The sequence below is a fragment of the Macaca thibetana genome, chromosome 14 (genome assembly GCF_024542745.1).
Source record: "Macaca thibetana thibetana isolate TM-01 chromosome 14, ASM2454274v1, whole genome shotgun sequence".
Lineage (NCBI taxonomy): Eukaryota > Metazoa > Chordata > Mammalia > Primates > Cercopithecidae > Macaca > Macaca thibetana.
The window spans coordinates 32,286,956-32,313,474 of NC_065591.1; the positions used below are offsets into that span (position 1 = coordinate 32,286,956).

The 26,519-nt window shown below is 37.5% G+C and overlaps 1 protein-coding gene across 2 annotated transcripts in view; it reads right to left on the minus strand.

The window, feature by feature from the left end:
* Positions 1 to 26,519, minus strand: part of QSER1 (glutamine and serine rich 1) — an 85,026-nt gene that overhangs the window by 7,189 nt on the left and 51,318 nt on the right. The window contains exons 5-10 of one of the 2 annotated variants that reach the window (XM_050758757.1): positions 19,429 to 19,751; positions 17,893 to 18,009; positions 17,171 to 17,304; positions 15,235 to 15,452; positions 6,948 to 7,085; positions 3,916 to 4,013 (exon numbers count right to left, since the gene is read on the minus strand). In XM_050758757.1, coding sequence (XP_050614714.1) covers positions 3,916 to 4,013; positions 6,948 to 7,085; positions 15,235 to 15,452; positions 17,171 to 17,304; positions 17,893 to 18,009; positions 19,429 to 19,751 — 1,028 coding nt within the window. The remainder of the gene's footprint in view (positions 1 to 3,915; positions 4,014 to 6,947; positions 7,086 to 15,234; positions 15,453 to 17,170; positions 17,305 to 17,892; positions 18,010 to 19,428; positions 19,752 to 26,519) is intronic. The other variant, XM_050758758.1, reaches the window with a different exon arrangement.

Below are 26,519 nucleotides of genomic sequence, written 5' to 3' on the forward strand. Positions count from 1 at the left end.
AATGTCTAATTTCTAGTAATGTCTCTGGCTTCAAGGCAGGAGAAAGAGACACATATATGTTTTAGTAAAGCCCTACCACTTAAACCACTGCTCGCCCCGTGAAATGTGGCTGGACCTTGCTACAAAGAAGTCATCTGCCTCTGGTGAAGATGAGGACAGAGGAGAAGCAGCACTGTAGTGCTTCCCTGGCTTCACTCTTCTCTTGCTTATTTTGAATGCGAGACAAGTACCTGTAAGATAAGATCCTAAAACAGAGTATGATGGGTTTTTTGACAGTGGTCATGTGGTAAAACCAATTCCACTCCATCCTTTAAAAGGCACTGGTGGCCAGGCAAGGTGGCCCATGTCTGTAATCCCAGCACTCTGGGAGGCCAAGGTGGGCAAATAACTTGAGGCCAAGAGTTCGAGACCAGCCTGACCAACATGGCAAAACCTTGTCTCTACTAAAAATACAAAAATTAGCTGGGTGTGGTGGTGCACACCTGTAATCCCAACTACTCAGGAGGCTGAGGTAAGAGAATCACTTGAACTTGGGAGGCAGAGGTTGCAATGAGCCAATATCACGTCACTGCACTCCAGTCAGGGTGACAGAGAGAGACTCTGTCTCTAAATAAATAAATAAATAAGCCACTGGCCTATTTATGCCCTCACCTACTTGGCAAATCATCCTGCCTGACTGAAAAGCTACAAACAATAACTGAACGATACTTGTAGTGACATTTAACTAGTTCGATTATGACTTTATAAAAATTAAATCAAGCTCCTACCATCATTTATTATTTTGACACTAAAAATGTTGACGTTCTCCTATAATATTTATGATTCAGAATGCAGTCCTCATTCGATAAGCACGTTTTATGAACAGTTACAACCTTTAAGGCCACTCTTCTCCAAACTCATCTATTGTTTCCAAGCACCTGGTATTGGGGCCCTGAAAATGGTACCTTTTTAAAAACAGGCAACCTAAATTTTTCTTAGTATAAGTGTATTAAGGAACTCAATTTCATTTGATAGAAACAATAACACTTTTGGCATTTTCTACCAGAGTGAGCTACCATCACGTTCTAGCTTTGTTCCTTTCTCAGATTATTTGTGCTCTTATCATGTACTCTGGTGTTTTCCATTTAAAACATGCACCTTGACAATTTTTGGATCCAGAATTACTATTTGCAACAAATAGAATTTAAAGTCTAAACATTCTAAATTTGGAATCAACACACACTAAGTCAGTGGAGATGAAAGAAAAAAATTTAAATCTTTCCAATGACCACAAGATGCCTAAGATGATCCGAAGTACGCAGATTTCAGAAAAAGGCAGAACATCATTACCTTGAAAAGGCTTCAGGACTCCTAACATCACGAAGATCAACATAGGAAAGCACACTAATTATTTCTAAAGAACAGAAAAATCTTTCTTCATCTACTATTTGTAATATTTTACTTCAAATCATTTTAACTCTTAATATTATGTAATTTGGCTTTGAAATGCAAATTGCTAAGGCTGGGCATGGATTACACCTGTAATCCCAGCACTTTAGGAGGCGGAGGCGGGCAGATCACTTGAAGCCCGGAGTTCAAGACCAGCCTGGCCAACACAGTGAAACCCCATCTCTACTAAGAATACAAAAATTGCCGGGCGCGGTGGCTCACGCCTGTAATCCCAGCACTTTGGGAGGCCGAGGCGGGCGGATCACAAGGTCAGGAGATCGAGACCACGGTGAAACCCTGTCTCTACTAAAAATACAAAAAATTAGCCAGGCGTGGTAGCGGGCGCCTGTAGTCCCAGCTACTCGGGAGGCTGAGGCAGGAGAATGGTGGGAACCCAGGAGGCGGAGCTTGCAGTGAGCGGAGATCGCGCCACTGCACTCCAGCCTGGGCGACAGAGCGAGACTCCGCCTCAAAAAAAAAAAAAAAATACAAAAATTAGCCAGGTGTGGTGGTGGGCGCCTATAATCCCAGCCACTCTGGAGACTGAGGCAGGAGAGGAGGAGGTTACAGTGGGCGGAGATAGCGCCACTGCACTTCAGCCTGGGAGAGAGTGAGACTCTGTCTCAAAAAAAAAAAGAAAAAGAAAAAGAAATGCAAATTGCTTTATATGACAATTATCAAAATTAATAACTAATAACAGAATTAGAAATCTTGTTAAAGAACTGGTTTGACGTTTCTACAGTGATTAGCCAAACCTGGTAATTTTTAAAATTTAGTAAATCTTTAGAAAACACCTATCTAAAAATGTTCCCTTGTTCCACAAAATATAGTATTTCACAAAAGAATATTTCATTTATTTGAAGGCAGCAGTTAAGTAGGAAACACTGGGCTAGAGCCGAGTGCCATGGCTCATGCCTATAATCCCAGCACTTTGGGAGGCCGAAGCAGGTGGATCACTTGAAGTCAGGAGTTCGAGACCAGCCTGACTAACATCGTGAAATCCCATCTCTACTGAAAACACAAAAATTAGCCGGATGTCGTGGGGCATGCTTGTGGTCCCAGCTACATCCAGTCTGAGTAGGAGAGGCTGAGGCAGGAGAATCTCTAGAACTCAGGAGGTGGAGATGGTAGTGAGCTGAGATCACGCCACTGGACTCCAGCCTCGGCAAAAGAACAAGACTCCATCTCAAAAACAAAAACAAAAAAACACAAACTGGACTATGAGTCAGGAGACCAAATTCTTAGTACTGGATTTCTTACTAGCTTCTAACTTTTTTTCCTGCTGCGAGTACACGGCAGTGAAGAATACATGACTACTATGATAGTTTAGTGTCATTTAGTTTTAAACACAATCTAATAGCCTCAGTTTTCACCTAATTGAAATGAAGTCAATATTCACTTTTACATGGAGTTCACATAAATAGGGATGTGGACAAGTTATTCAAATGTATAATATTGTTACCATCAATTAAAAAATGTTCCCCAAAGTAGATATAACCAAATGATTCTCAATGTGATATTATACTTTGAATAAGAAAGGCTAGGGAGTAATCACACTGTGATTCTCTCCCATGTGCACGTTAATAAATTTGCGTGCCTCTTTTCCAATTGAAATAAAAAGCTCAGCCAGGTGCAGTGGCTTACGCCTGTAATCCCAACACTTTGGGAGGCCAAGGTGGGGGGATCATCTGAGGTCAGGAGTTCAAGACCAGACTGGCCAGCATGGTGAAATCCTGTCTCTACTAAAAATATCAAAACTGGTCGGGTGTAGTGGTGGGCACTTGTAATCCCAGCTACTCAGGAGGCTGAGGCACAAGAACCGCTTCAACTCAGGAGGCAGAGGTTGCAGCAAGCCAAGGTTGTGCCACTGCAATGCAGCCTGGGTACCAGAGCGAGACTCCGTCTCAAAAAAAAAAAAAAAAAAAGCTAGAAATTTTTAAATTACTAAGTAGCTTCTATGATAAATTATCTGAGTTTAGATTAGCTCTTTTCTATATTTCTGATAACACCAAAACCAACTTATATTGCCAATATATATTAACAGATAGAATTATATACATTTCCTACCCTTATAAAAATCAATGTTTCCTCTGATATTGAATAAATGAGGCATGTAAGGGGAATTTTGACAACTGTGCTAAGGAAAAGCTAATTTTAATTACAGACAAAACGTAAAAATTTTGAAATGTTAAAAGAAAAAATTAGAATACAGTAGTTTAAAGGAAATACTTTCGGAGACATCTGGAAATTATTTTATAGAAGATACAAAATAGATAACTATAAATGCCTAAAAAATAAATTTAAGTGGAGAAAAGCAAATGATTAACACTAAAAAAGACAAACTAAATAGACTTACAATGAATAAAAACCAAATTTTTGTTAGGTGAAAAATTTTGTAAGTGAATGATTTTCATAAATTTCCTTTCTATTATACTGAAGACTATGATTGCCATTGAGTTTTGCTAATGAGTCATCAGAAGGAAATACCTTGAATGATTGATCCAAATGCAGATTCAAAAGAAGTCTCTTTCGGTTATCATTTAGCATGCCATCTATTTTTTTCATATGAGGTAAAAGTAGCTCATCTGAAACAACATTATAATTTAACAGGATAAACTATCAATAAATACTTAATAAAAATTCCAACTTTTTCTCAAAACATGTATTAAAATACACTAAATTCATTGGCATATGTAAAATATTGATTGCAAAAAACTGGACATGAAGCTTTCTGAACAAAGGTTAACTTGAAAAGTAGGTTTATAATAGCAAGTGAGAAAGAGGCAGCTCAGTATGATGATGGGATGAGCACTATATGAGGATCCAAAGTCCTAAGTTTTAGCTGAACTAGAACTGCTGGATAAACTAGAACTGGCTTTTAACTGAATAGAACTGATATGTGGCAGCTATGTGACCAAGGGGCAAGCTGCCTAATTTCTTCAGACCTCATTTACCCTCTGAACAATCTGAACAATCGTAGTATTACAAAATACAAACTGATCTAACAAAACACTGAGTATGACCAAGGGATATTAAGTCACTTTAATTTGAAGCAAAGAAAAAGTAGGGGAAGAAAAATGATCAAAACCCAGTACGGGCCGGGCGCGGTGGCTCAAGCCTGTAATCCCAGCACTTTGGGAGGCTGAGACGGGCGGATCACGAGGTCAGGAGATCGAGACCATCCTGGCTAACATGGTGAAACCCCATCTCTACTAAAAAATACAAAAAACTAGCCGGGCGAGGTGGCGGGCGCCTGTAGTCCCAGCTACTCGGGAGACTGAGGCAGGAGAATGGCGTAAACCTGGGAGGCGGAGCTTGCAGTGAGCTGAGATCCGGCCACCGCACTCCAGTCTGGGCGACAGAGCGAGACTCCGTCTCAAAAAAAAAAAAAAAAAAAACCCAGTACGAAAAATATGAATCAAAATAGTTATTTTAGAAAAAGAGGGGAGAGTAAAATTATGACAAAGATTCCTATTCAAAGCTTTTGGCTTTCAATGTTAACACTCTGAACTTTAAGTTCCATTAAGAAAAGCACTTTTAGAATATAATTAGTTTTGGTGTAGCATTAAACATTTTAGATTATTAGACTCTTAATTTATCAGCATAGTAATTTATTATATTTTATAATACTAACTGCTTCTAATAACCTTTCTGGAAAAAAAAAATCCCCAGAATCCAGGTCACAAGTTTCACAGCTAAGTAAAATGATTGTTTATATAGTCTTTCTGTTAGTGATTAAATCTGTTCTAATACTGTATTTACATTCTACAAAAACAAGTTTTAAACACTTGTGATTTAAAAATAATAACCTTAAAAATTTTTCTCCCCTTGTATTAGAGAAAAATCAGAAAACACTGATAAGCAATTTTTAAAAATCTTTCAAAATACAACTACACAGAAATGACTACCACAAAGAGAAGCATATTTTATGATGCAAGGAATATAACATTTAATAGCAAAAATGCTGACCTGGGATTAACTGAGTTCTAATCATGGTTCTTCAACCTCTAACTTGTTATCTAACTTTAATCTCTTTTGAACTTTACTTTACAAAATAAATGTTTTAGACTAGTTAATATCTAAAGTCCCTTCCAGCTCCACATTACTCGAAAATGACTGATATATAGGTTACTGTCTCTGATTACGTGGTAAGAAGAACTGGACCAGAAATTAGAAGACTTTTTATTTTAATCCTTTCTCTGCCACTTTCCAGTTTGTGGGCCCTTAAGCAAGTCACTTAACCTCTCTGAACCTGTCTTAATCCACAAAATGGCTAAGTTGTTTTAAGGTTAAACTAGAATATGTGCCTAAGTATGTGAACATAATAAAACAGTATATAGTCATGCACTGCATAATGACATTTTTGGCAATGACAGACCACATATACAGTGGTGGTTCCATAAGACTATAATGCCATATTCTTCCTGTACCTTTTATTTTCTTCTTTAACAACAACTTTTTAAAAATTTCAATAGCTTTAGGGGTACAGGTGGTTTTGGTTTCATGGATGAGCTGTATAGTGGTGAAGTCTGAGATTTCAGTGCATCCATCACCCAAGTAGTGTACATTGTACCCCATAGGTAGTTTTTCATCCCTTACCCCTTTCTCACCCTCTCCCCGTCTGAGTCTCCAATGTCCATTATACCACACTGCCTTTGTGTACCCATAGCTTAGCTCTCACTTATAAGTGAGAACATGTGATACTTGGTTCTCCATTCCTGAGTTACTTCAGTTAGAATAATGACCTCCAGTTCCACCCAAGTTGCTGCAAAAGACATTATTTCACTCTTTTTTATGGCTGAATAGAATTCACTATATTTTCTTTATCCACTCATCGGCTGATGGTCACTTTCCATATCTTTACAGTTGTGAACTGTGCTGCAATAAACATACGTGTGCATGTGTCTCTTTGGTATGATTTATTTTTCTTTATGTAGATACTCAGTAGTGGGACTGCTGGTGAGAATGTAAATTAGTACAACTGCAATGGAAAACAGTATGGAGATTTCTCAAATAACTAAAAGGAATAATATTAATTGGTATAACCCAGTGCATTTACTGGTTTAATACTAATTGATCAGAAAATAATTGTTATGATGTATCTTTTACTAAATATACAAGTATATGATTTTAATCTTTATGCCACTTTTATCTGGTTCATCTTTTCAATTATTGGAAAATAAAATATACTGACATACAAACCTTCCATGTAATACCAAAACTTAGTAAACTATTTATGAAGATGATTAGATTCTAGAGTTGGAAGAAACTGGTTAGTAGCTATACAATTTTCCCACAAGTAGAAAGCAATAAAAGTTCAAATATTCAGAGAATGCATGAAAAGATATGACCATTTTATAGAATTAAGATGCTATGTATTTAACTGACAATTTATAGGTATATATTACACAAGCCACCTATAAACATGTAACTACATATAAACATATAACTAACGGACAAGATTTCTTTTTTTAATTCCAGGAATTACTACCAAGAAAGTACTGCTTAGAAGACTGTACCATTGCTCTTCTCTAAGGCTTGCATTGTGTCAGGGTCCAAGGCAATGCTAACAAGCAATTCCATGTAGCTCTTAAAGGTTTCCTTCATTGCTCTTGTGTTCAAAAAGCGAGTGACAAAGGGAGCGGGAGGATCAAATTCTGGGAGGGAGAAAGGGTTAAATATTAAATTTTCCTTCCTGACAATTTAAAAAACACTTTTCTCTATAACGAGACTCTAGAAGCAGATTGCAGATACAATTTCTTCAAATTCAAGACTTCTCACCTTACCTTTAAAAGGTCTGGGATTCTCAAAGCTGGTTTGCACATCACAATGACTGCAGAGCTTTGTTAACAATAGAACAAAAAGCCAGACTGCTGGACTTCCTAAAACAGAATCTTTGGTAGTGGTGGTGGTCGTGGTAGTGGTGACGAAGCTTAAGTATTATACTCTTAAAAAGCTTCCTAGGTGATTCTTTTGTGGGGTGTGTGTGTGTGTGTGTGTGTGTGTGTGTGTGTGTTTTAAGACAGAGTTTTGCTCTTGTTGCCCAGGCTGGAGTGCAATGGCGTGATCTTGGCTCACTGCAACCTCCGCCTCCCAGGTTCAAGCAATTATTCCACCTCAACCTCCGGAGTAGCTGGGATTATAGGTACACAGCACCATGCCTGGCTAATTTTTTTGTATTTTTAGTAGAGACGGGGTTTCACCATGTTGGCCAGGCTGGTCTTAAACTCCTGACCTCAGGTGATCCGCCCGCCTCAGCCTCCCAGTGTTGGGATTACACACGTGAGCCACCATGCCTGGCCCTTCCTAGGTGATTCTGAAGCCCAACACCAGAAAAAGTAGACTGGGTAAGAAACTATTTGTCTTCCGCTGGATCCCACCACAGACATCTGGTGCCAGGTGGTGCTACTCTAGTCTTGATGGTTTCTCTATGTTTAGTAGTAAAGAAATCGTATGACATCCAATGTATGAGTAATACATAGATTTCCATTTTATTCCTACACATAAATTGCTATAAAATTCTTGCCTAGGATGTATTAAAATTTTTAGAAGTATGCCAGGTGCAGTAGCACATTTGTAATCCCAACACTTTGGGAGGCCAAGGTGGGAGGACTGCTTGAGCCCAGGAGTTCAAGACCAGCTAGGGCAACATAGTGGGACATCGTTTCAATTTAAAAAATAATAAATTAGCCACGTGTGGTGGCATGTACCAGTATTCCCAGCTATTCAAGAGGCTGAGGCAAGAGGACTGCTTGAGTCTAGGAGGTTGAGACTGCAGAGAGCTGTGATTGCACCACTGCACTCAAGCCTGGGAAACAGAGTAAAGACCCTGTCTCATAAAGAAAAAGAAAAAAAGAAAAAAAATCGTTTTAATGTAAACGCAGCCTGTGCACAGAGGAAATTTCATTCAAATCCAATGGGAAGAACTAGGAGATTAACTGGTTGGGTGCGCTGGTGCACACCTGTAGTCCCAGCTACTTGGAAGGCTGAGGTGGGAGGATTGTTTGAGCCCGGGAGTTCAAGACCAGCCTGGTCAATATAGCAAGACTCCATCTAAAAAAGTTTGTTTCAATTTTGACTTTTTGTATTCAAATATATAATCAAGTCACACCCTTAAATAGCAGGTTTAAAAATATTTTTAATGTGGGTATATAGTGTGCATATATGTGTGTGTGTGTGTGTGTATATATATACATATATATTTTTTTTCTTCTTAGAGATGGGGTTTCACTGTGTTGTCCAGGCTGGTCTTGAACTCTCAGTCTCAAGTGATCCTTCTGTCTCAGCCTCTGAAAGTGCTGAGATTAGCTGTAAGCCACCGTGCCTTGCCTATAGTAGGTGTATGTATTTTAAACAGCAGTTCTTAAAGTACAGTCCATGGACCCCAGGGGGGACCCCAAAACCCTTTCAGTGGTCTCTGATACCAAAACTGTATTCATGATAATATTAAGATATTATGAACTTTCTTCACTGCATTGCCATTTGCAAAACCAATATTGGGTAAAATTGATGGTGCCTTACTTACCACAAATGAAGGCAATGACAACAAACTCTACTAGTAGTAATATACTTTGCATGACTTTGTCATGTCACTACCATGTATTCGGAGGGGGAAAAAGTCAGTTTCACTTAGGAACAGTCCTAGGGGCTGGGCATGGTGGCTCACACCTATAATACCAGCACTTTGGGAGGCCAAAGCGGGAAGATTGCTTGAGGTCAGTAGTTCAAGGCCACCCCAGGCAATCTAGCGAGATACCATCTCTACAAAAAAATTTTTAAGTTAGCTAGGTGTGGTGGCATGCACCTGTAGTACTAGCTGCTTGGCAGCCTGAGGTAGGAGGATTGTTTGAGCCCAGGAGTTCGAGGCTGCAGTGAGCTAAAAAGGTACCACTCCTCTCCTGTGACAGAATAAGACCCCATCTCTTAATTAACAACCAGAGTAGTCTTCGGGCCAGGTGCGGTGACTCATGCCTGTAATCCCAGCACTCTGGAAGGCTGAAGCAGGACAATGGCTTGAGGCCAGGAGTTTAAGACTAGCCTGGGCAACAGAGTGAGACCCAGTCTCTACAAAAAACTTTAAAATTAGCTGGGTGTGGTGGTGTATACCTGTAGTCCTAGCTACTTGGGGGACTGAGGTGAGAAGATTGCTTGTGCCAGAAGTTTGAGGTTACAGTGAATTATGATTGCACCATGCGCTCCAGCCTGGGTGACAGAGTGAGACCTGTCTCTAAAAATACAAAATTAAAAAAGAGCCTGGGCAAGGCCAGATGCGGTGGCTCACGCATGTAGTCCCAGCATTTTGGGGGGCCGAGGCAGGTGGATCACGAGGTCAAGCATTCAAGACCAGCCTGGCCAACATAGAGAAACCCTGTCTCTACTAAGAATACAAAAAATTAGCCAGGCGTGACGGCGGGCGCCTGTAGTCCCAGCTACTCAGGAGGCTGAGGCAGGAGAATCGCTTGAACCTGGGAGGTGGTGCAGTGAGCCAAGATCGCACCCCTGCACTCCAGCTTGGATGATAGTGCGAGACTCCATCTCAAAGAAACAAACAAAATACAAACACAAACAAAAAGAGCCTAGGCAACATGGAAAAACCTCGTCTCTACTAAAAAATACAAAAAAATAGCCAGCTATGGTGGCACACATGCGCCTGTAGTCCCAGATACCCAGGAGGCTGAGGTGGGAGGATCACCTGAGCCTGGGAGATTGACGTTGCAGTGAGCCGTGATTGCACCACTGCACTCCAGCCTGGGTAAGAGTGAGACCTTGTCTCAAAAAAAGATAACATAAAAAATAATAGTCCTTGATGAAGGAGTAAAAATTACTACTTTTATGAAATTTCTACTCTTGAATAGATGTCTTTTAATATTCTGTGTGATGAAATAGCAGGTACACATAAAGCCCTTCTGTGTAAGTATAATGGGTATGACCAGGAGGAGCACCCATACAGTTGTGTGAGTTACAAGATGAACTAGCTATTCTTTCCCCCAACAAAACACCATTTTTATTTGAAAGAATGACTGACAGGTACACTATGGCTATCCAGACTTGGGTATTTGGCAGACATTTTCTTAAAAGTAAATTAAGAGAATCTGTTCATTCAAGGAAAACAACTGACAGTATTTGCTGCCAATGATAAAATTTGAGATTTCAAGTGAAAATTAGAATTCTGGACATCTTCTATCCCTACTGTGAGTTTGAGAGCTTCCCAATTAAGACTTCATTAATGAGATCATTCGTAGAATTGATGAGTGCTATTTTTTTATAGTGTAAAATGAAATATCTGACCTTAAGAGCAAGAACCATAAAACTCTTAGTAGAAAATGTAGGAGTAAATCTTTATGTCCTTGGATTTGGCAATGGATTCTATGTGAACAAAAGCTGAGCAACAAAAGAAAAAATAAGTAAATTGGGCTTCATCTAAATTTAAAACTTTTGTGCATCAAAGGACATTATCAAGAAAGTAAAAAAGACAACCTACGAAATGGGAGGAAACATTTTCAAATTATATATCTGATTAACGGTTTAATATCCAAAATATATTTAAAAACTCCTACAACTTAACAACAAAAAGACAAATAACCCAGTTTAAAAATGGGCAATGGATCTGAATAGACATTTCTCCAAAGAAGATACACGAATGGCCAATAAGGACATGGAAAAAATGCTCAACATCATTAGTCACTAGAAAAATTCAAATTGAAACCACAATGAGATACCACTTCACACTTGCTAGGATGACTTTTAAAAAATGCACACACACACAGAAAACAACAAGTGTTAGCAAAAGATGTGGAAAAACTGGAACCATCATGCTTTCCTGGTGGGAATATAAAATGGTGTAACCATGTGGAAAACAGTTTGGTGGTTCCTCTAAAGGCTAAACACAGGATTCTATGTGACAACAATAACAATTCTGCTTCAGGTATATGCCTCCAAAATTGAAAATCGGAACTTAGATACTTGTATGCCAATGTTTATTACACCAATTATTCAGTTAGCCAAAAGGAAGAAATAAACCAAATGTCCATCAATAAAACGTGGTATAAACATACAATGGAATATTATTTAGCCATAAAAAGTAATGAAGTTCTAATATATGCTTTTACATGGATGAACCTTGAAAATATTCTGCTAAGTGAAAGAAGCCAGACACAAACGGAAAAATATTATATAATTCCACTTATATGAGACATTTAGAATGGACAAAATCAATATACAAAAAATAGATTAGAGTTACCAGTAGCTGGAGGAAAAAGAGAGTAAGTAGTTGTTGCTTAATGGTTACAGTTTCTGTTTGGGATGATAAAAGTTTTGGAAATAGAGGTGAGGGTTATACAACAGTTTGAATATAAATAATGCTAATAAATTGTACACTTAAAAATGGTTAAAAAGGCAAATTTATATTTAACCAGTGTTTTAAAGTGTGAAATAAAATATTGGAAAATCTATATCACCAAGCTAACTAATATTTTCACATGACCAATTAACAATGTTATAAATCCATGCATGGATGAGAGATATATAAAAGTTAAGACAAACCAATAGATTTTAATGTAATAGCATGAAAACTCAAGAAACTACTACTTGTCAGTATCAGGAGCATCTATAAGTATCTGAGAAGGCAACTGAAATCCTCCTCCTTTTCCTAACTACATACAGAAGGAATATTTCAATTGCTTTCTCAGTTAAGTATGGATATTCTTGATACTTTAGCCAAAATAACATATAATAACGAACTGAATGTAGAAGCAGATATGTACTCATCTCACTAAATACTGTTAATTTTGTTTTAAAAAACACACCTCACATTAATAAGTAATGGGTTCATTTTAAATAAATATTTTAAAACTTTGAATTGGTATTCAGTAAATATCAATAGATTTAGCACACATAAACCAAAGTATCTAGAATCCTCAGTGTGTTCGAAGACTTCATTGGAGTCCTGAAACAATGAAAATCACCAGCCTATGAATATATGTTTATTATCAATATTTGACTTCTTAAGAGAACTAAATCCATTCGTTAGCCTGAGAATGTAAAACAAGGAACAAAAAAGGCACTAAAAGTGTTTGCTTAACTATTAGTGACACCTAGTGGTCACTCAAATTACCAAGGGAAGAAAATGTTACCTTGTCATTTGAAGAAACTGTAATTGAGAGCAAATTCAGAACCAAACATTTTGATTCTAAGCAGTAGGCAAGACTGCTAACTGCAAAAATTATGTATAATGCCTTCTATGCATATTCAAGGCATTGAATTTCCTTATTTTCTGATGTATATATTTTTCTTTTTTTTTCTTTCTTTTTTTTTTTTTTTTGAGATGGAGTTTCGCCCTAGTTGCCCAAGGCTGGAGTGCAATAGCGCAAACTTGGCTCACTGCAACCTCCACCTCCTGGGTTCAAATGATTCTCCTGCCTTAGCCTCGCGAGTAGCTGGGATTACAGGTGCCTGCCACCACACCTGGCTAATTTTTTGTATTTTTAGTAGAGACAAGGTTTCACCGTGTTGGCCAGTCTGGTCTCGAACTCCTGACATCAGGCGATCCACCCTCCTTGGCCTCCCAATGTGCTGGGATTACAGGCATCAGCCACCGCGCCCAGCCTGATGTATATATTTCTAAACAACCATTTACAAATAGCTTTATTTTTTTATTATTTTTTTTTAAGAGATGGAGTCTCACTATGTTGTCTGTCTAGGTTGGTCTTAAACTCCTGGGATCAAGTAATCCTTTCTCCTGAGCCTCCCAAGTAGCTAGGAGTACAGATGTGCACCACTGCACTTGCCCACAAATAGCATTTAAAAACAGTACATTTAGACTGGGCACAGTGGCTTATACCTATAATCCCAGCACTTTGGGAGGCCAAAGTGGGAGGATTGCTTGAGCCCAGGAATTTGAGATCAGCCTGGGCAACATAGTGAGACCCTATGTCTACAATGATAAAAATTTAAAAATTAGCTGGGTGTGGTGGTGCCCACCTGTAGTCCCAGCTACTTGGGAGGCTGAGGTGGGAAGATCACTTGAGCCTGGGAGGTTGAGGCTACAGTGAGTCATGACAGAACCACTAGTCTAGCCTAGACAATGGAGTAGACCTTGACTCAAAAAATAAAAAAATAAAAAATAAAAACAGTAAATTTAAAGTAGACTTCAGCACTGAAGAATTTTTTAAATTATGGTTCTATTTCTAATCAGATAATTTCTAAGATAATCTCTCAAGCAATGATACTTGTAATGTCAGAAACCATCTTGGACATCAACTTCAACCATAGCCCCAACAACTAATTCACCATTCAAGTTCTGCCAAGATTACATCCTGAATTTCTCAAAACTGTCCCCTCATCTCCATCCTTGCTGCCACTATTTAGGTGCAGACTCAATTTATGCCTGAATTATGTCCTGTAATTCAAATTCAGTTTCACCATATTGTTTCCCCTTTATAAATCCCTCTAAGGACTCTCATTTGTTTACAAGATCCCAAGCTTCTTAGCTTTATTATGGCATACAAGGTCTTTCATCATCCCTTACTCTTTTCTTATATTCAATTTTATGTTCTAGAAAAACAGGGGCCAGCAACCTTTTTCTGTAAAGGGCTATAGGTAAATATTTTAGGTTTTGTCATATGGTCTCTGTAGAACTACTCAAATCTGCCACTGTAGTGGGAAAGCAACTGTATGGAAATACGCAAATGAATGTATGCAGCTGTGTTCCAATAAAACTATAAAAACAGGCTGAGGGTCAGATTCAGTCTGCAAGCCATTTGGCAACCTCTGTACTAGACTACTGAACCACTTGAAATTTCTTACATATATCACACACCATGATTTGTGTGCTGGTATAATCTTATATATTACAACTATCTCCATTTTAATTTCTAATATAGTAAATATCAATAGATATACCTACATAAATGCATTTTAGGATCTTCAGTAATTTTTAAGAATGTAAAATGGTTCTAAGGTCAAGAAGTTTGATAACAGATTATTTCAACCTTTCCATTTTATAAAAAAAGAAAAAACTAAGAGGATATCCTACCTTCGTCACAGGTACATGATTAGCTAGTGGCAGATATACAGTAGTAAGCATTTATTAAATAATGTAGTGGTATACGTTATTAAATATATTACTATATTATAATTTGAGTTCCTCTTTGCTAGGCTTAATTATTCTTTTCTTCTAGCATAAACTTAGACTCAAATGTTTAGAACTAGGCGGGACTTAGAGGCTCATGCCCGTAATCCCAGCACTTTGGGAGGTTAAGGCAGAAGGACTGCTTAAGCCCAGGAGTTTGAGACCGTCCTGAGTGACAAAGCAAGAGCCCATCTCTTAAAAAAAACATTAGCTGGGCTTGGTGGTGCACACCTGTATTCCCAGCTACTTTGGAAGCTGAGGTAGGAGAATCACTTGAGCCCAGGTGTTCGACGCTGCAGTGAGCTAGGATCATGCCATTGCACTTCAGCCTGGGTGACAGAATGAAACCTTGTCTCAAAAAAAAAAAAGTTTAGAAGTAGGTGATTCTTAGTAATTATCTGATCTAACCTCCATCTTATCCAGAGTTGAGATAACTGGCATTACTAAGGTAAGTTCTGCCTTTTCTATTTACAAGGCTGCATATGTGGGTCCACTGTGCTTCAGTTGGTATGTTCAGGGAATGTGAACTTACTTTCATAAAAACCTAAACAGAATTTATTAGGTAGATAAATTCCCTGAAAAATACATACATTTTGGTAATTGTCAGCATCACCACTCCTCGCCACTCATGTAGATAATCTAAAGTTATCAGGATAGCCATTTCACGGAAAACTCACCCTCATCATCACTACTACTAGTATGGATCTCAGGAGATGAGTCAGATTGGGATGATGAAAATTCTTCTTTCCATTTTTTCCGTTTCTTTGGTGGTGGCTCAGCCTTTACTTTTAGCTGTTTAACTTTGGGTTTCACAGAAGGGGTTTTTGTAGTTGTAGTTTTTGATGCTGGAGGATCAGAAGCTTTACTACTACTACTTGGCTTAGCTTGAACAGTTCTGCAATGTTATAAACAAACTTCATTAACACACTGAAATCTTGTTAAACTAAAATAAAATAGAAAAATACAAAAGAATCACAGGAGAAGATTATCTAATTACCCTCACCAATACCTCCAAAATATACAGTCCAAGTCCTATACCTCTCAATGGTGATTCCCATAAAATTTTCTTAAAATACATTCTTTTCATCAGTAGCATTCAATATTCAGTTACTAAGGGACTTTTAGTTCAGTCCTTATTTCTACTTCCTCATTCCCCTCCTTGATTTATGGACTTACTTCCCAGAGACTATGAGGCTGTACAACAGATGATCAGTGGGCTTAGGAAGGTAATGAATGATATAACCATAATTGCCACATCTACCTCTGACCCTAAGAAACTCTCACGGTCTCTGGTGGTGTCAGGTTTTGATGTAGAAACCCAAATGTGGCCAGGACCGGTGGCTCATGCCTGTAATCCTAGCACTTTGGGAGGCCGAGGCGGGTGGATCACCTGAGGTCGGGAGTTCGAGACCAGCCTGGCCAACATAGTGAAACCCCATCTCTACTAAAAATACAAAAATCGGCTGGGAGTGGTGGCATGCGCCTGTAGTCTCAACTACTTGGGAGGCTGAGGCAGGAGAATCGCTTGAACCTGGGAGGTGGGGGTTGCAGTGAGCCAAGATCACGCCACGGCACTCAAGCCTGGGCAACAAGAGCAAAACTCCGTCGAAGGGGAGGGGAGGGGAGGGGAGGGGCCCAAATGCATCTGTCCTAGAGTCCCTCAAGATTTGCTCTATGCCATCGGGGTATGGTGGTTCACGTCTGTAATTCCAGCACTTTGGGAGGCTGAGGCAGGCAAAGTGCTTGAGCCTAAGAGTTCAAGACCAACCTGAGCAACATGGTAAAATCCCATTCCTACAAAAATTAGCTGGGCACAGTGGTGCACACCTGTAGTCCCAGCTACTTGGGAGGTTGAGGCAGGAGGATCACCTGAGCCTGGGAGGTCAAGGCTGCAGTGCTGTGATCACACTGCAGCCTTAGTGACAGGGTGAGACCCTGTCTCAAATAAAAAAGATTTGCTCTCTGCCAGGTCTGAAGATTTGAGTGGATAAAATTCCATCATAAAAATAAGGTAAGCTGCTTCCAGTAGGTGGGAATGTTAATGAAACTGGACCTACTTGGCACTAGATTAAGAATATCTAGGGTCATACCTGCTTTCTCATATAGACCACAGGGTCAAGTCAGTTATCTTCCAGATTCATGCTCCAGACAACCCAGAGTCACATTAATACACAATCATAATTCTACTGTGTACACTTGTCCAGTAATGTAGAGTTCTCATAGTTTTTTACTCAAAAATTATTTTAAATTTAATTTATTTGTTATTTACATTTTATAGATGAAAAAGGGAGCATCAGGGAAGTTGTCTTCTTTAGGTCACATAAAGCTGGACTCAAACTTTTTGCCTCTACAATTTTTTTTCACAATACTAGGGTGACACCAAAAGGACTCAGGGAAAAGAAAAGGGCACCCACCCACCACAGAAAGCCATGAGCTTTGCAGTGCCCATCTCATGCCTTCAAAAGAATCACTTATTTCATCAGGCTCTGAAATTTTTTGACTTGTGTATAATAAAAAAAAAATCTCTTTAATTGATATGCTCCTTTGTACATTGGTATCATTAATAATACACCAATATATATGCACAAATATATCACCTAAGAAAACACATACCTGATAGCTTGTGAAGGTTTATTTCTTGGCTTTTTAGAACACACTCTGACATATTCCTTCTTGTTTGCATTTTCAATGAACTTCACATATATTCTTTTGTATTTACTCTTTGCATCTCCAAAATATCCAAGATACTGAGGAAAGAAATACTTTGAGTTACATAATTGTTCAATCTACATATAAATGCTACTTTGTTGGTTTGATTGACTATCACATAGCCAACCTTCAAGTTTTTAAAATGCAGCTCTGGCCGGGCTAATTTTACCCTCTAAAAAACTGATCCCAGGCTCATTATTGATTTCATATGTACAAGCCCATATGTACAAGCAATCTCATTAGGCATAGTCGTACTTCCAGTTACATAAGTATGACAGAATAACTTCCATCAGTCTTCTGGTATATCAGGATATTTGACTAGTAGAATAATCAATATAAAGGAGCCTCTGAGTTCATCTGAACTCTTCATAGGCTAACATTAATCCCTTTCCTTTATTAAAAAAAAAAGTTAAATAGTACAAGGTCATTTAATTTTAAATAGCTGATATTTAACAAATGACTTTATTTTTATATTAGACTATCAAAGAGCATCAATATTCTAGTTCAAATTATATGCTATTTTATATCAAAAATATTCAATATAAAATACTTCTAAATTTAAATCATTCTGTTTTTTTCAGGACCATTGTCAAAATAAGGCTAATATAAACATGCATTTTACTTACACTATTTGTAGCAGCAAATTCTCTTTGACCATCTCGAATTTCAGGAACAAATTTCTGTAATAAAGCTTTTTGTACTTTCCAAATAGCTGGAGGTTCTTTTCCTGTTTTTAAAGCCTCCTGTAATAACCAGAATTAATGATACTTTATAAAACACAGCAACATATTTTAGATCTTAGAATGTCAGAGATGAAAAGAATCTGAAAGGCCTACCCTAGCTCAACCTTTTATCTTACCTCGCTATCTGATATTCTGCAATAATTCTTATAAGCTGATTAGGTTATTCAGTGTCTGCTTAAATTATTCCAGAAATAGGGAGTTCATTAACACACAAAGTAGCCCATTACCCATTTGTGCAGCTTAAACTACTGGAAAGTTTTCTTCTAATGACACTGTCCTATGTTACATATGCAATTTTATAACCATGTATATATACGTATCTTAAAAGACCCTAAACAAACACGTTAAAATATTAAAAGTAGTTAATTGTGAATAATGAGAATATAGAATGTTATATTCTTCACTGCACTTTTTTTCTTTTTTCTTTTTTTTTTTTTGAGACGGAGTCTCTCTCTGTCGCCCAGGCTAGAGTCTTGCTGTGTTGCCCAGTGGCGTGATCTCAGCTCACTGCAAGCTCCGCCTCCCGGGTTCATGCCATTCTCCTGCCTCAGCCTCCCGAGTAGCTGGGACTACAGGCACCCGTACCACACTTGGCTAATTTTTTGTATTTTTAGTAGAGACAGGGTTTCACTGTGTTAGCCAGGATGGTCTCGATCTCCTGACCTCATGATCCGCCTGCCTTGGCCTCCCAAAGTGTTAGGATTACAGGAGTGAGCCACCGTGCCCAGCCTTCACTGCACTTTTTAATGTCATTCCAATATTTTTTAAAAAGGCAAAAGTGGCTGGATGCAGTGGCTCATACCTGTAATCCCAGCACTTTGGGAGGCCAAGATGGGAGGACTGTTTGAGGCCAAAAGTTTGAGACCAGCCTGGTCAACATAGCAAGATCCCATCTCTATTTAAAAAAATACATAAAAAGGCAAAAGCAAAGCAAGCAAACAGAAACCCCAAAATATGTTATTTTAAACACAGCTACAACTTTCTTACATAAAATTATTACATTCTTTTCATGGTTATACAACTTGAAATTATGAAATTAAATTTAATTCTACTTTTATGTGATAGTCCTCTGTTATTTTTGTTTAAACTTTTAAATTATATAAATAACGATTTTCTCCAAACTACTAATAATGAGTTGGGAACCTTGAAAAAAGTCAACATTTTTAAACTACTGTAATTACTAATACTGAAATGCAACTGACTACATTTGTAAAGATATACATACAACTAAGTTAAAGTTAAAATTATCTTCAATGATATCTGACATCTACTCTTAATATTTTGATTTTATCAAACACTTATAACAGGATAAAACTTTCTATAATTCAAAGTAGATGCATGCTATTAAAGTCATAATGAAGGCTATCACAGGCACACCGGCTAAACTATGACCTTTACACTGGTGAACACTGACATCACCTTAAAAGTCTCTATGTCTTCTATCTTTACCACAAATTCGTCACGCTCTCTGTATTGGCCTTCTCCTCCGCTTTCTGTGTTCTCCTCATCTGTACAACCTTCTATGGCAACAGTGTCCTGTCCTTTTGCAAACTGGTCTGAAGGAAGACCATCAAGTTCAATGGGCTTTGAGGATTCCGAAGAGCTTATATTTTCCAGAATATTTACTGCATATGAAGTAGAGTGGAGAGGTTCTTGCTTAACTGCACCCACAGTGGTGGAGGAAGTAGTAGCCGTACCAGTAGTATTGGCAGTTGGGCTAGTAGTTGCCACCTGTAAGGCTTCTGAAACGAAACCAAGCAAATGGAAATCAGTATTACAAATATTTAAACACTTACTTGTTTTGTGTAAAACTTAAACAGCTTAAAAAGAAAGACTTGATTATTTTGTAATAAAATTGGTTGAAACAAAACCACAGGAAAAAATTAGACAATAGATGTTAATTTCCAAGAATCAAAGATGTGAGAATTGAGTCTGAATGACAAGTAGACTGCAAACCTGCAACTATCTACCTACCCTCCTGCTGCCAATTCCATGTAAGTAGAGCAAAACTATTTTTAAAAGAGGCTGGGTGTTACTCACATCTGTAGTCCCAGCCCTATTAAAAAAAACAAAAAAATTAGCCGAGCATAGTGTTGTGTGCCTGTAGTCTCAGCTAATCAGGAGGATGAGATGCAAAAATTGCTTGGGCCCAGGAGTTTGAGGGTTACAGTGAGCTATGATGGTGCCACTGCACTCCAGTGTGGGTGACAGAACAAGACCCTACCTAAAAAAATAAAATAAAGACATGAAAGTGATAAAAGATAAGGAAGGGTCGGCCAGCCAAAACTGTGACTCTTCATAGAAGATGAAAAACCAAATAAATGTGGGGAAAAAAACCCAAAACATTCTGAAACAGCACTAGAGGCTATCAAAATTAAAATGATTATAAAGTAGTACTATGAAAAACTGTATGCCAACAAATTAAATAAGTTAGATGAAATGAACAAATTCCTAGAAAGACACAAACTACTAACAAAGATTGGGGCCGGGCGCGGTGGCTCATGCCTGTAATCCCACCATTTTAGAGGCCAAAGCGGGCGGATCACGAGGTCAGGAGTTGGAGACCAGCCTGACCAACATGGTGAAACCCTGTCTCTAATAAAAATACAAAAATTAGCCAGCCATGGTGGTGTGTGCCTGTAATCCCAGCAACTCAGGAGGGTGAGGCAGGAGAATTGCTTGAACCCGGGAGGCGGAGGTTGCAGTGAGCCAAGATTGTGCCACTGCACTCCAGCCTGGGCAACAGAGACTCTGTCTCAAGAAAAAAAAAAAAAAAGACTCGGGAAGAAATAGAAAATCTGAACACCCCAATACAAAGTAAAGAAAATAAAAGTAATTTCAAAACATCCCACAAAGAAAAGCGCAGGCCCATATGGCTTCACTGGATGATTCTATCAATAATTAAAGAAGATATCAATCTTTTATAAACTCTAAACAATAGGAGGAAACACTTCCCAACTCATTCTGTGAAGCTAGTATTATGCCAATACCAAAACCTGACAAAAACAGCATGAGAAAACTATAGACTAATATCCCTTAGTATATAAATACAAAAACCCACAATGAAATACTAGCAAATCCACCAACATACAAAAAGAATCATACAATGTGACCACATGGGATTTATCTTAGGAATGCAAAGTTAGTTTAACACCTGAAAATCAATGTAATACACTATGTTAATAGAAAACAGCATAGGAGCACAGGATCATCTCAATAGGTGAAGAAAAAGCATCTGACAAAATGTAATGCCCTTTTATGATAAAAAACATTCAACTACCTGGGAACTTCCTCAACTTTACAGAGTACATTTAGAAAAAAATCAGTAACTAACATCATACTTAGTGGTTAAAACTGTAAACTTTCTCCCTAAGAAAGATATCTGAAGAAGCAAAGTTATATTTGCAGATTACATGATCCTGTATATAGAAAATCCCAAGGCCTGGGGGCAGTGGCTCACTCCTGTAATCCCAGCACTTTGGGAGGCCGTGGTGGGCGGATCACCTGAGGTCAGGAGTTCGAGACCAGCCTGGCCAACATGGTGAAATCCCGTCTCTACTAAGAATACAAAACAATTAGCCAGGCATGGTGGCACACACCTGCAATCCCAGCAACTTGAGAGGCTGAGGCAGGAGAACTGCTTGAACCTGGGAGGCAGAGGTTGCAGTGAGCCAAGATCTCACCACTACACTCCATCCTGGGCAACAAGAGCGAGAACTCCATCTCAAAAAAGAAAAAAAAAAATCCCAAGGAATATACTGAAAAACTATCAGAACTAAAAAATGAGTTCAGCAAGATTGTAGGGTATAAGACCAATATATAAAAATCAAATGTATTTCTATACATTTGCAGTAAACAACCCAAAAATAAAATTAAGAACACAATTCCATTTATAACAGCATCAAAAGTAACATTTAGGGATAAATTTAACAAAAGAACTGCAAAACTTACATTGTAAAAACTATAAAAACACTGTTCAAAGAAATTATAGAAGATCTATATAACTGGAAAAACATCCCATGTTCATGGATGAGAAGACACAACACTGTTAAGACGGCAATGTTCCCCAAACTGATCTATGGAATCAACCCACTTCCTATAAAAATCTGAGCTTCATTTTTTACAAAAATTGACAAATTGTTCCTAAATTCATATGGAAATGAAAGGGACCCAGAATAGCCAAAACGATCTTGAAAAAACAAAGTTAGAAGACTGACATTTCTCAATTTCAAAACTTACTATAAAGCTATAGAAATACAGACTGTGAAACTGACACGGACATACATAGGTACAGATCAATGGAATAGAATGAAAGTTCAGAAATAAACTCCTATACTTATGAGCAAATGATTTTCAAAAAAGGTGCCAGAACCATTCAATAGAGAAAGAATAGTTAACCATCCTACTATGATGGTTATAATTAAAAATACAGACATTAACAAATGTTACCAAGAAAGTGGAATGAATGGAGTCCTTATACATCACTGATGAAAATGTAAAATGGTACAACCACATTGGAAAATAGTTTGGCCATTCCTCTATTAAGCATGCAGATATATGACTGAGGAATTCCACTTCTGGATGTGTACCCTAGAGATAATAAACATCCATACAAACCTTTGTACATTAATGTTTACAGATTTATTCATAAGAGCCAAAAACTCTATCAATGGATAATTGGATATACAAAATGTGATATATCCATATTAGGGAATAAAAAGGAATTAGATACTGAAACATGCTACAACATAGATAAACCCTGAAAACATTATGCTAAATGAAAGAAGCCAGTTACAGAAGGTCACATATTATAGGATTCCCTTTACACGAAACATCCCAAATAGGCAAATCTACAGAGAGAGAAAGATTTGTGGTTGCCTATAGCTGGGTGTGGGTATGGGAATGGACTCCTTAATGGATACAGGGTTTCTTTTTGAAAGATGGAAATGCTGCACAAGTCTATGAACCACTGAACTGTATACTTTAAATGGGTGGATGTTATTGTGTATGAATTATAATTCAATAAAACTTAAAAAATACTTCAAATACCAGAGCTGATAGAGGAACTCTGGGCTGAGGAACAAATATAAAGAACATGTAGCATTCCAGTGTTAAGTCTGAATAATACTGATGAACTAAAATAATCACATATACAACAGTAAGTAAATAAAAATGGGAAGGCCAGGCCAGGCACAGTGGCTCATGCCTGTAATCCCAGCACTTTGGGAGGCTGAGGCAGGCAGATCACTTGAGGTCAGGCATTCAAGACCAGCCTGGCCAGCATGGTAAAACACCATGTCTACTAAAATACAAAAATTAGCCAGGCATAATGGCAGATGCCTGTAATCTCAGCTACTCGGGAGGCTGAGGCAGGAGAATCGCTTGAACCTGGGAGGCGGAGGTTGCAGTGAGCCGAGATTGCACAACTGCACTCCAGTCTGGGTGACAGGGCAAGACTCCCTCTCAAAAAAAGAAAAAAAAAGGGAAGGCCAGTGATCCCTTTAACTGTACTGAGCTATAGGCAGAAGGGGTGTTTGACCACAGGGTAAAATGCAAAAGCTGTACTCTGAAGAAAGTGAATTCTACTTGCCTAGAATGGTGGAGGAGCTGAGAGAAAACCAAAGCAGGGCCTGAGGCAAAGCCAGACTTCCAATACAGAAAAAATGGAAATGCAGACTGGCAGGGGAAATCCATGAACTAAAGTGCTTGACAAACAGAGTAAAGACCTCCTTATTGCTACCAGCCAGCCTACCTGTTCCTGTCCCAAATTAAAGCTATCCTCATACATTTACACATTTCCCACTCAAGGGAAAAGGCCTGTTGAGGAAATACAGATGAATATTCTAATCATGTTAGGAGCCCATATTATTTTATCCTAACATATTTCTATAATGCTATAGTTACACTGTCATACTTTTCTGTCACAAAAATATGTGTGTAAATGGAAACTGATTTGTAACTGAAGGCTCAAAATATTACACATTTCTAACATTATACAATTGTATAGTTGATCCATATTAATATCTTTTCACATTTTAGACAAGTATTAAATGTAAAAATCATGCTTCTGTTGGACATGGCACTTAAAATTATTCATACATGGATCCATGGATAGTACTTATTGAGATAAATTTTACAACCAATTTTATTTGTCCTTCACTTTTATTGATATAAGAACTGAGAAACCATGTTCATATAAATAATGGACAAATTTAGGAATAAAAGTGACTTTGTTATAGCAAGGTCACTGACTTCTGCAAATACTTTCTAAGTTATATGGCAAAACAAATCACATAGCTATCTGTGAACAAAAACAGAGATGCTGCAGCAGACTCTGAGAAAAGGTAATACTAAAGGTATTTTAGTATTTAGTTTGCTTTAATCAGATGCAAAATAATCCCAAGGAGAAGCTATGAGGTATAAGAATGAATGAAGGGTAAACTGGGAAATGTATAAGTAAATGTAAACAAATGACTATTTAAAAGACTATTAATGATGATAGAATTAAATATGTGTAACAATAACATTTATGTCAGGAGGGGATTACATAGAGTTCCACTGTTCAAAAGTCTGTATTATTCAGAAAAAGGAAGATACTGACAGATTTGGAGAAGCTAAAAGTGCATGTTGTAATTTCTATTGTAACCAGGAAAAGAACAAATATTTCACCAAAATAATCAGGGGGTGGGCAGCTAGATAAAGGTATGAATAAAGCAAGACTGACCACATAATGATTATTGAAATGGATGATGCCCCCAGAATTGGGTTTCATTATGCCAATCTCTGTGCTTTTGTATATGTTTGAAAATTTCTATGAAAAAAGCAAAAAAAATTTTTTTTAAAAAGAATGTATAACTTCTAGTAGAGGGAAAGTTCATCAATACTTTATTTATATGCCCTTTATAGGAAGTTTTAAAACAAACCAAACAATAGTCTTTTCTTTTTTTAAGAGATAGCATCTATCTCTGTCACCCAGGCTGAAGTGCAGTGGTGTGATTCCAGCTCACTGCAGCCTCAAACTCCTGGGCTAATACGATACTCCTGCCTCAGGCTCCCCATTAGCTAGGAAGACAGGCACATGCCAACATGCCCAGCTGTTTTTTTTGTTTTTTTGTAGAGATAGCATCTCACTATGTTTCCCAAGCTAAAAAATACAGTCTTTAGAGATGCATACATACATGGTAAAATTATATTAAGAAAAGTAAGGAAGTGATTACCATCCAAGTCAGTTAGTGATTTGCTCTAGAGGTTAACAGTGGGTTTAATACTCAATTAATTTTGATACTTTCTTGCTTTCCAATGAATGACATTTAACACTATAAATCTGCTTCTTCACACCAAACTCTAGCCACATCCTATTAGTTTCAGTATATAATGCTCCACTGTCCATTCCAATTAGTTTGTCATTCCAGTTTTGGTTTCCTTTTTAAGCCAAGAGTTATTTAGAAGGGTGAGTTTTTCTTTGTTCCTTTCTTTTTTCTTTCTAGAAATGGCTGCACTGTACCCAGGGAATATAGCTTGAATAATGTCTGCATTTTCAAATCTGTGGAAGTTTTGTTTTGTATTTTTCTTTATGCATGTTTAATTTTCATATATGGGTTGTATTTCACAAGAAAAAATATCCCAAAAGAAAACATAGATATGGAAACTATACTAAAAAATGCTAATAACAAAATTAGTATGACAAAATTAAAAACAGAAATCATTAAGTGGGAAAAAGAAAGATTATGATAAAAGGAAATTTAACTGTAGTAAAATTTTATGCACTGAATTACATGGGTTCAAAATATCAAGTAAACAGTATTAGAAAAATAATATAACATAATGGGAAACTTTAACACACCTTTCTCAGGAATCAACAGATCAAGCAATCTAAAAACAAATAAGGGTAGAGAGGAGTTTTAAAACCTTTTATTACTATGAAATTTTAGACTACACAAAAGTAGAGAATACAAACCCTACTACAACCCAGCTGTAACAAGCACAAACATTTCATTCATATGTAAACATTTTCTTAAATAACCTAATATCATTTATTAAATAAAAAAGATATAAAGGATTTGAACACTATTAATAAAATCTATTAATACTTAGTATTTATAAAAATTGGACTATCTATAAAAATGGACCATTGACCAAGCTACTAACAACATTTCCATAAATTTCAAAATGTGAACATATTCCCTGAACACAATACAAAAGAGTCAAATTAATAATTAAAACAAAAACTACTAGAAAACAGACAAAGAACCCCTGACCATTCTTCATAACTCCTGGGCTAAAAATGAAATCAAAACTGAAATAATAAACCAGTTTGAAAAGAAAGTGAGACCATTATAAACCGAAACCGTTAGATATGGTCAAAGTATGGTGCAAAGAAGAAAACTTACAGCTTAAATGCCATTAGACAGAAAATACAAAAATAAACTAAGGATTAAACTCGAGAAGCTAGAAAGAGATTATCAAATTATACCCAAGGAATACAGGGCAAAAGAATTAAGATAAAAACA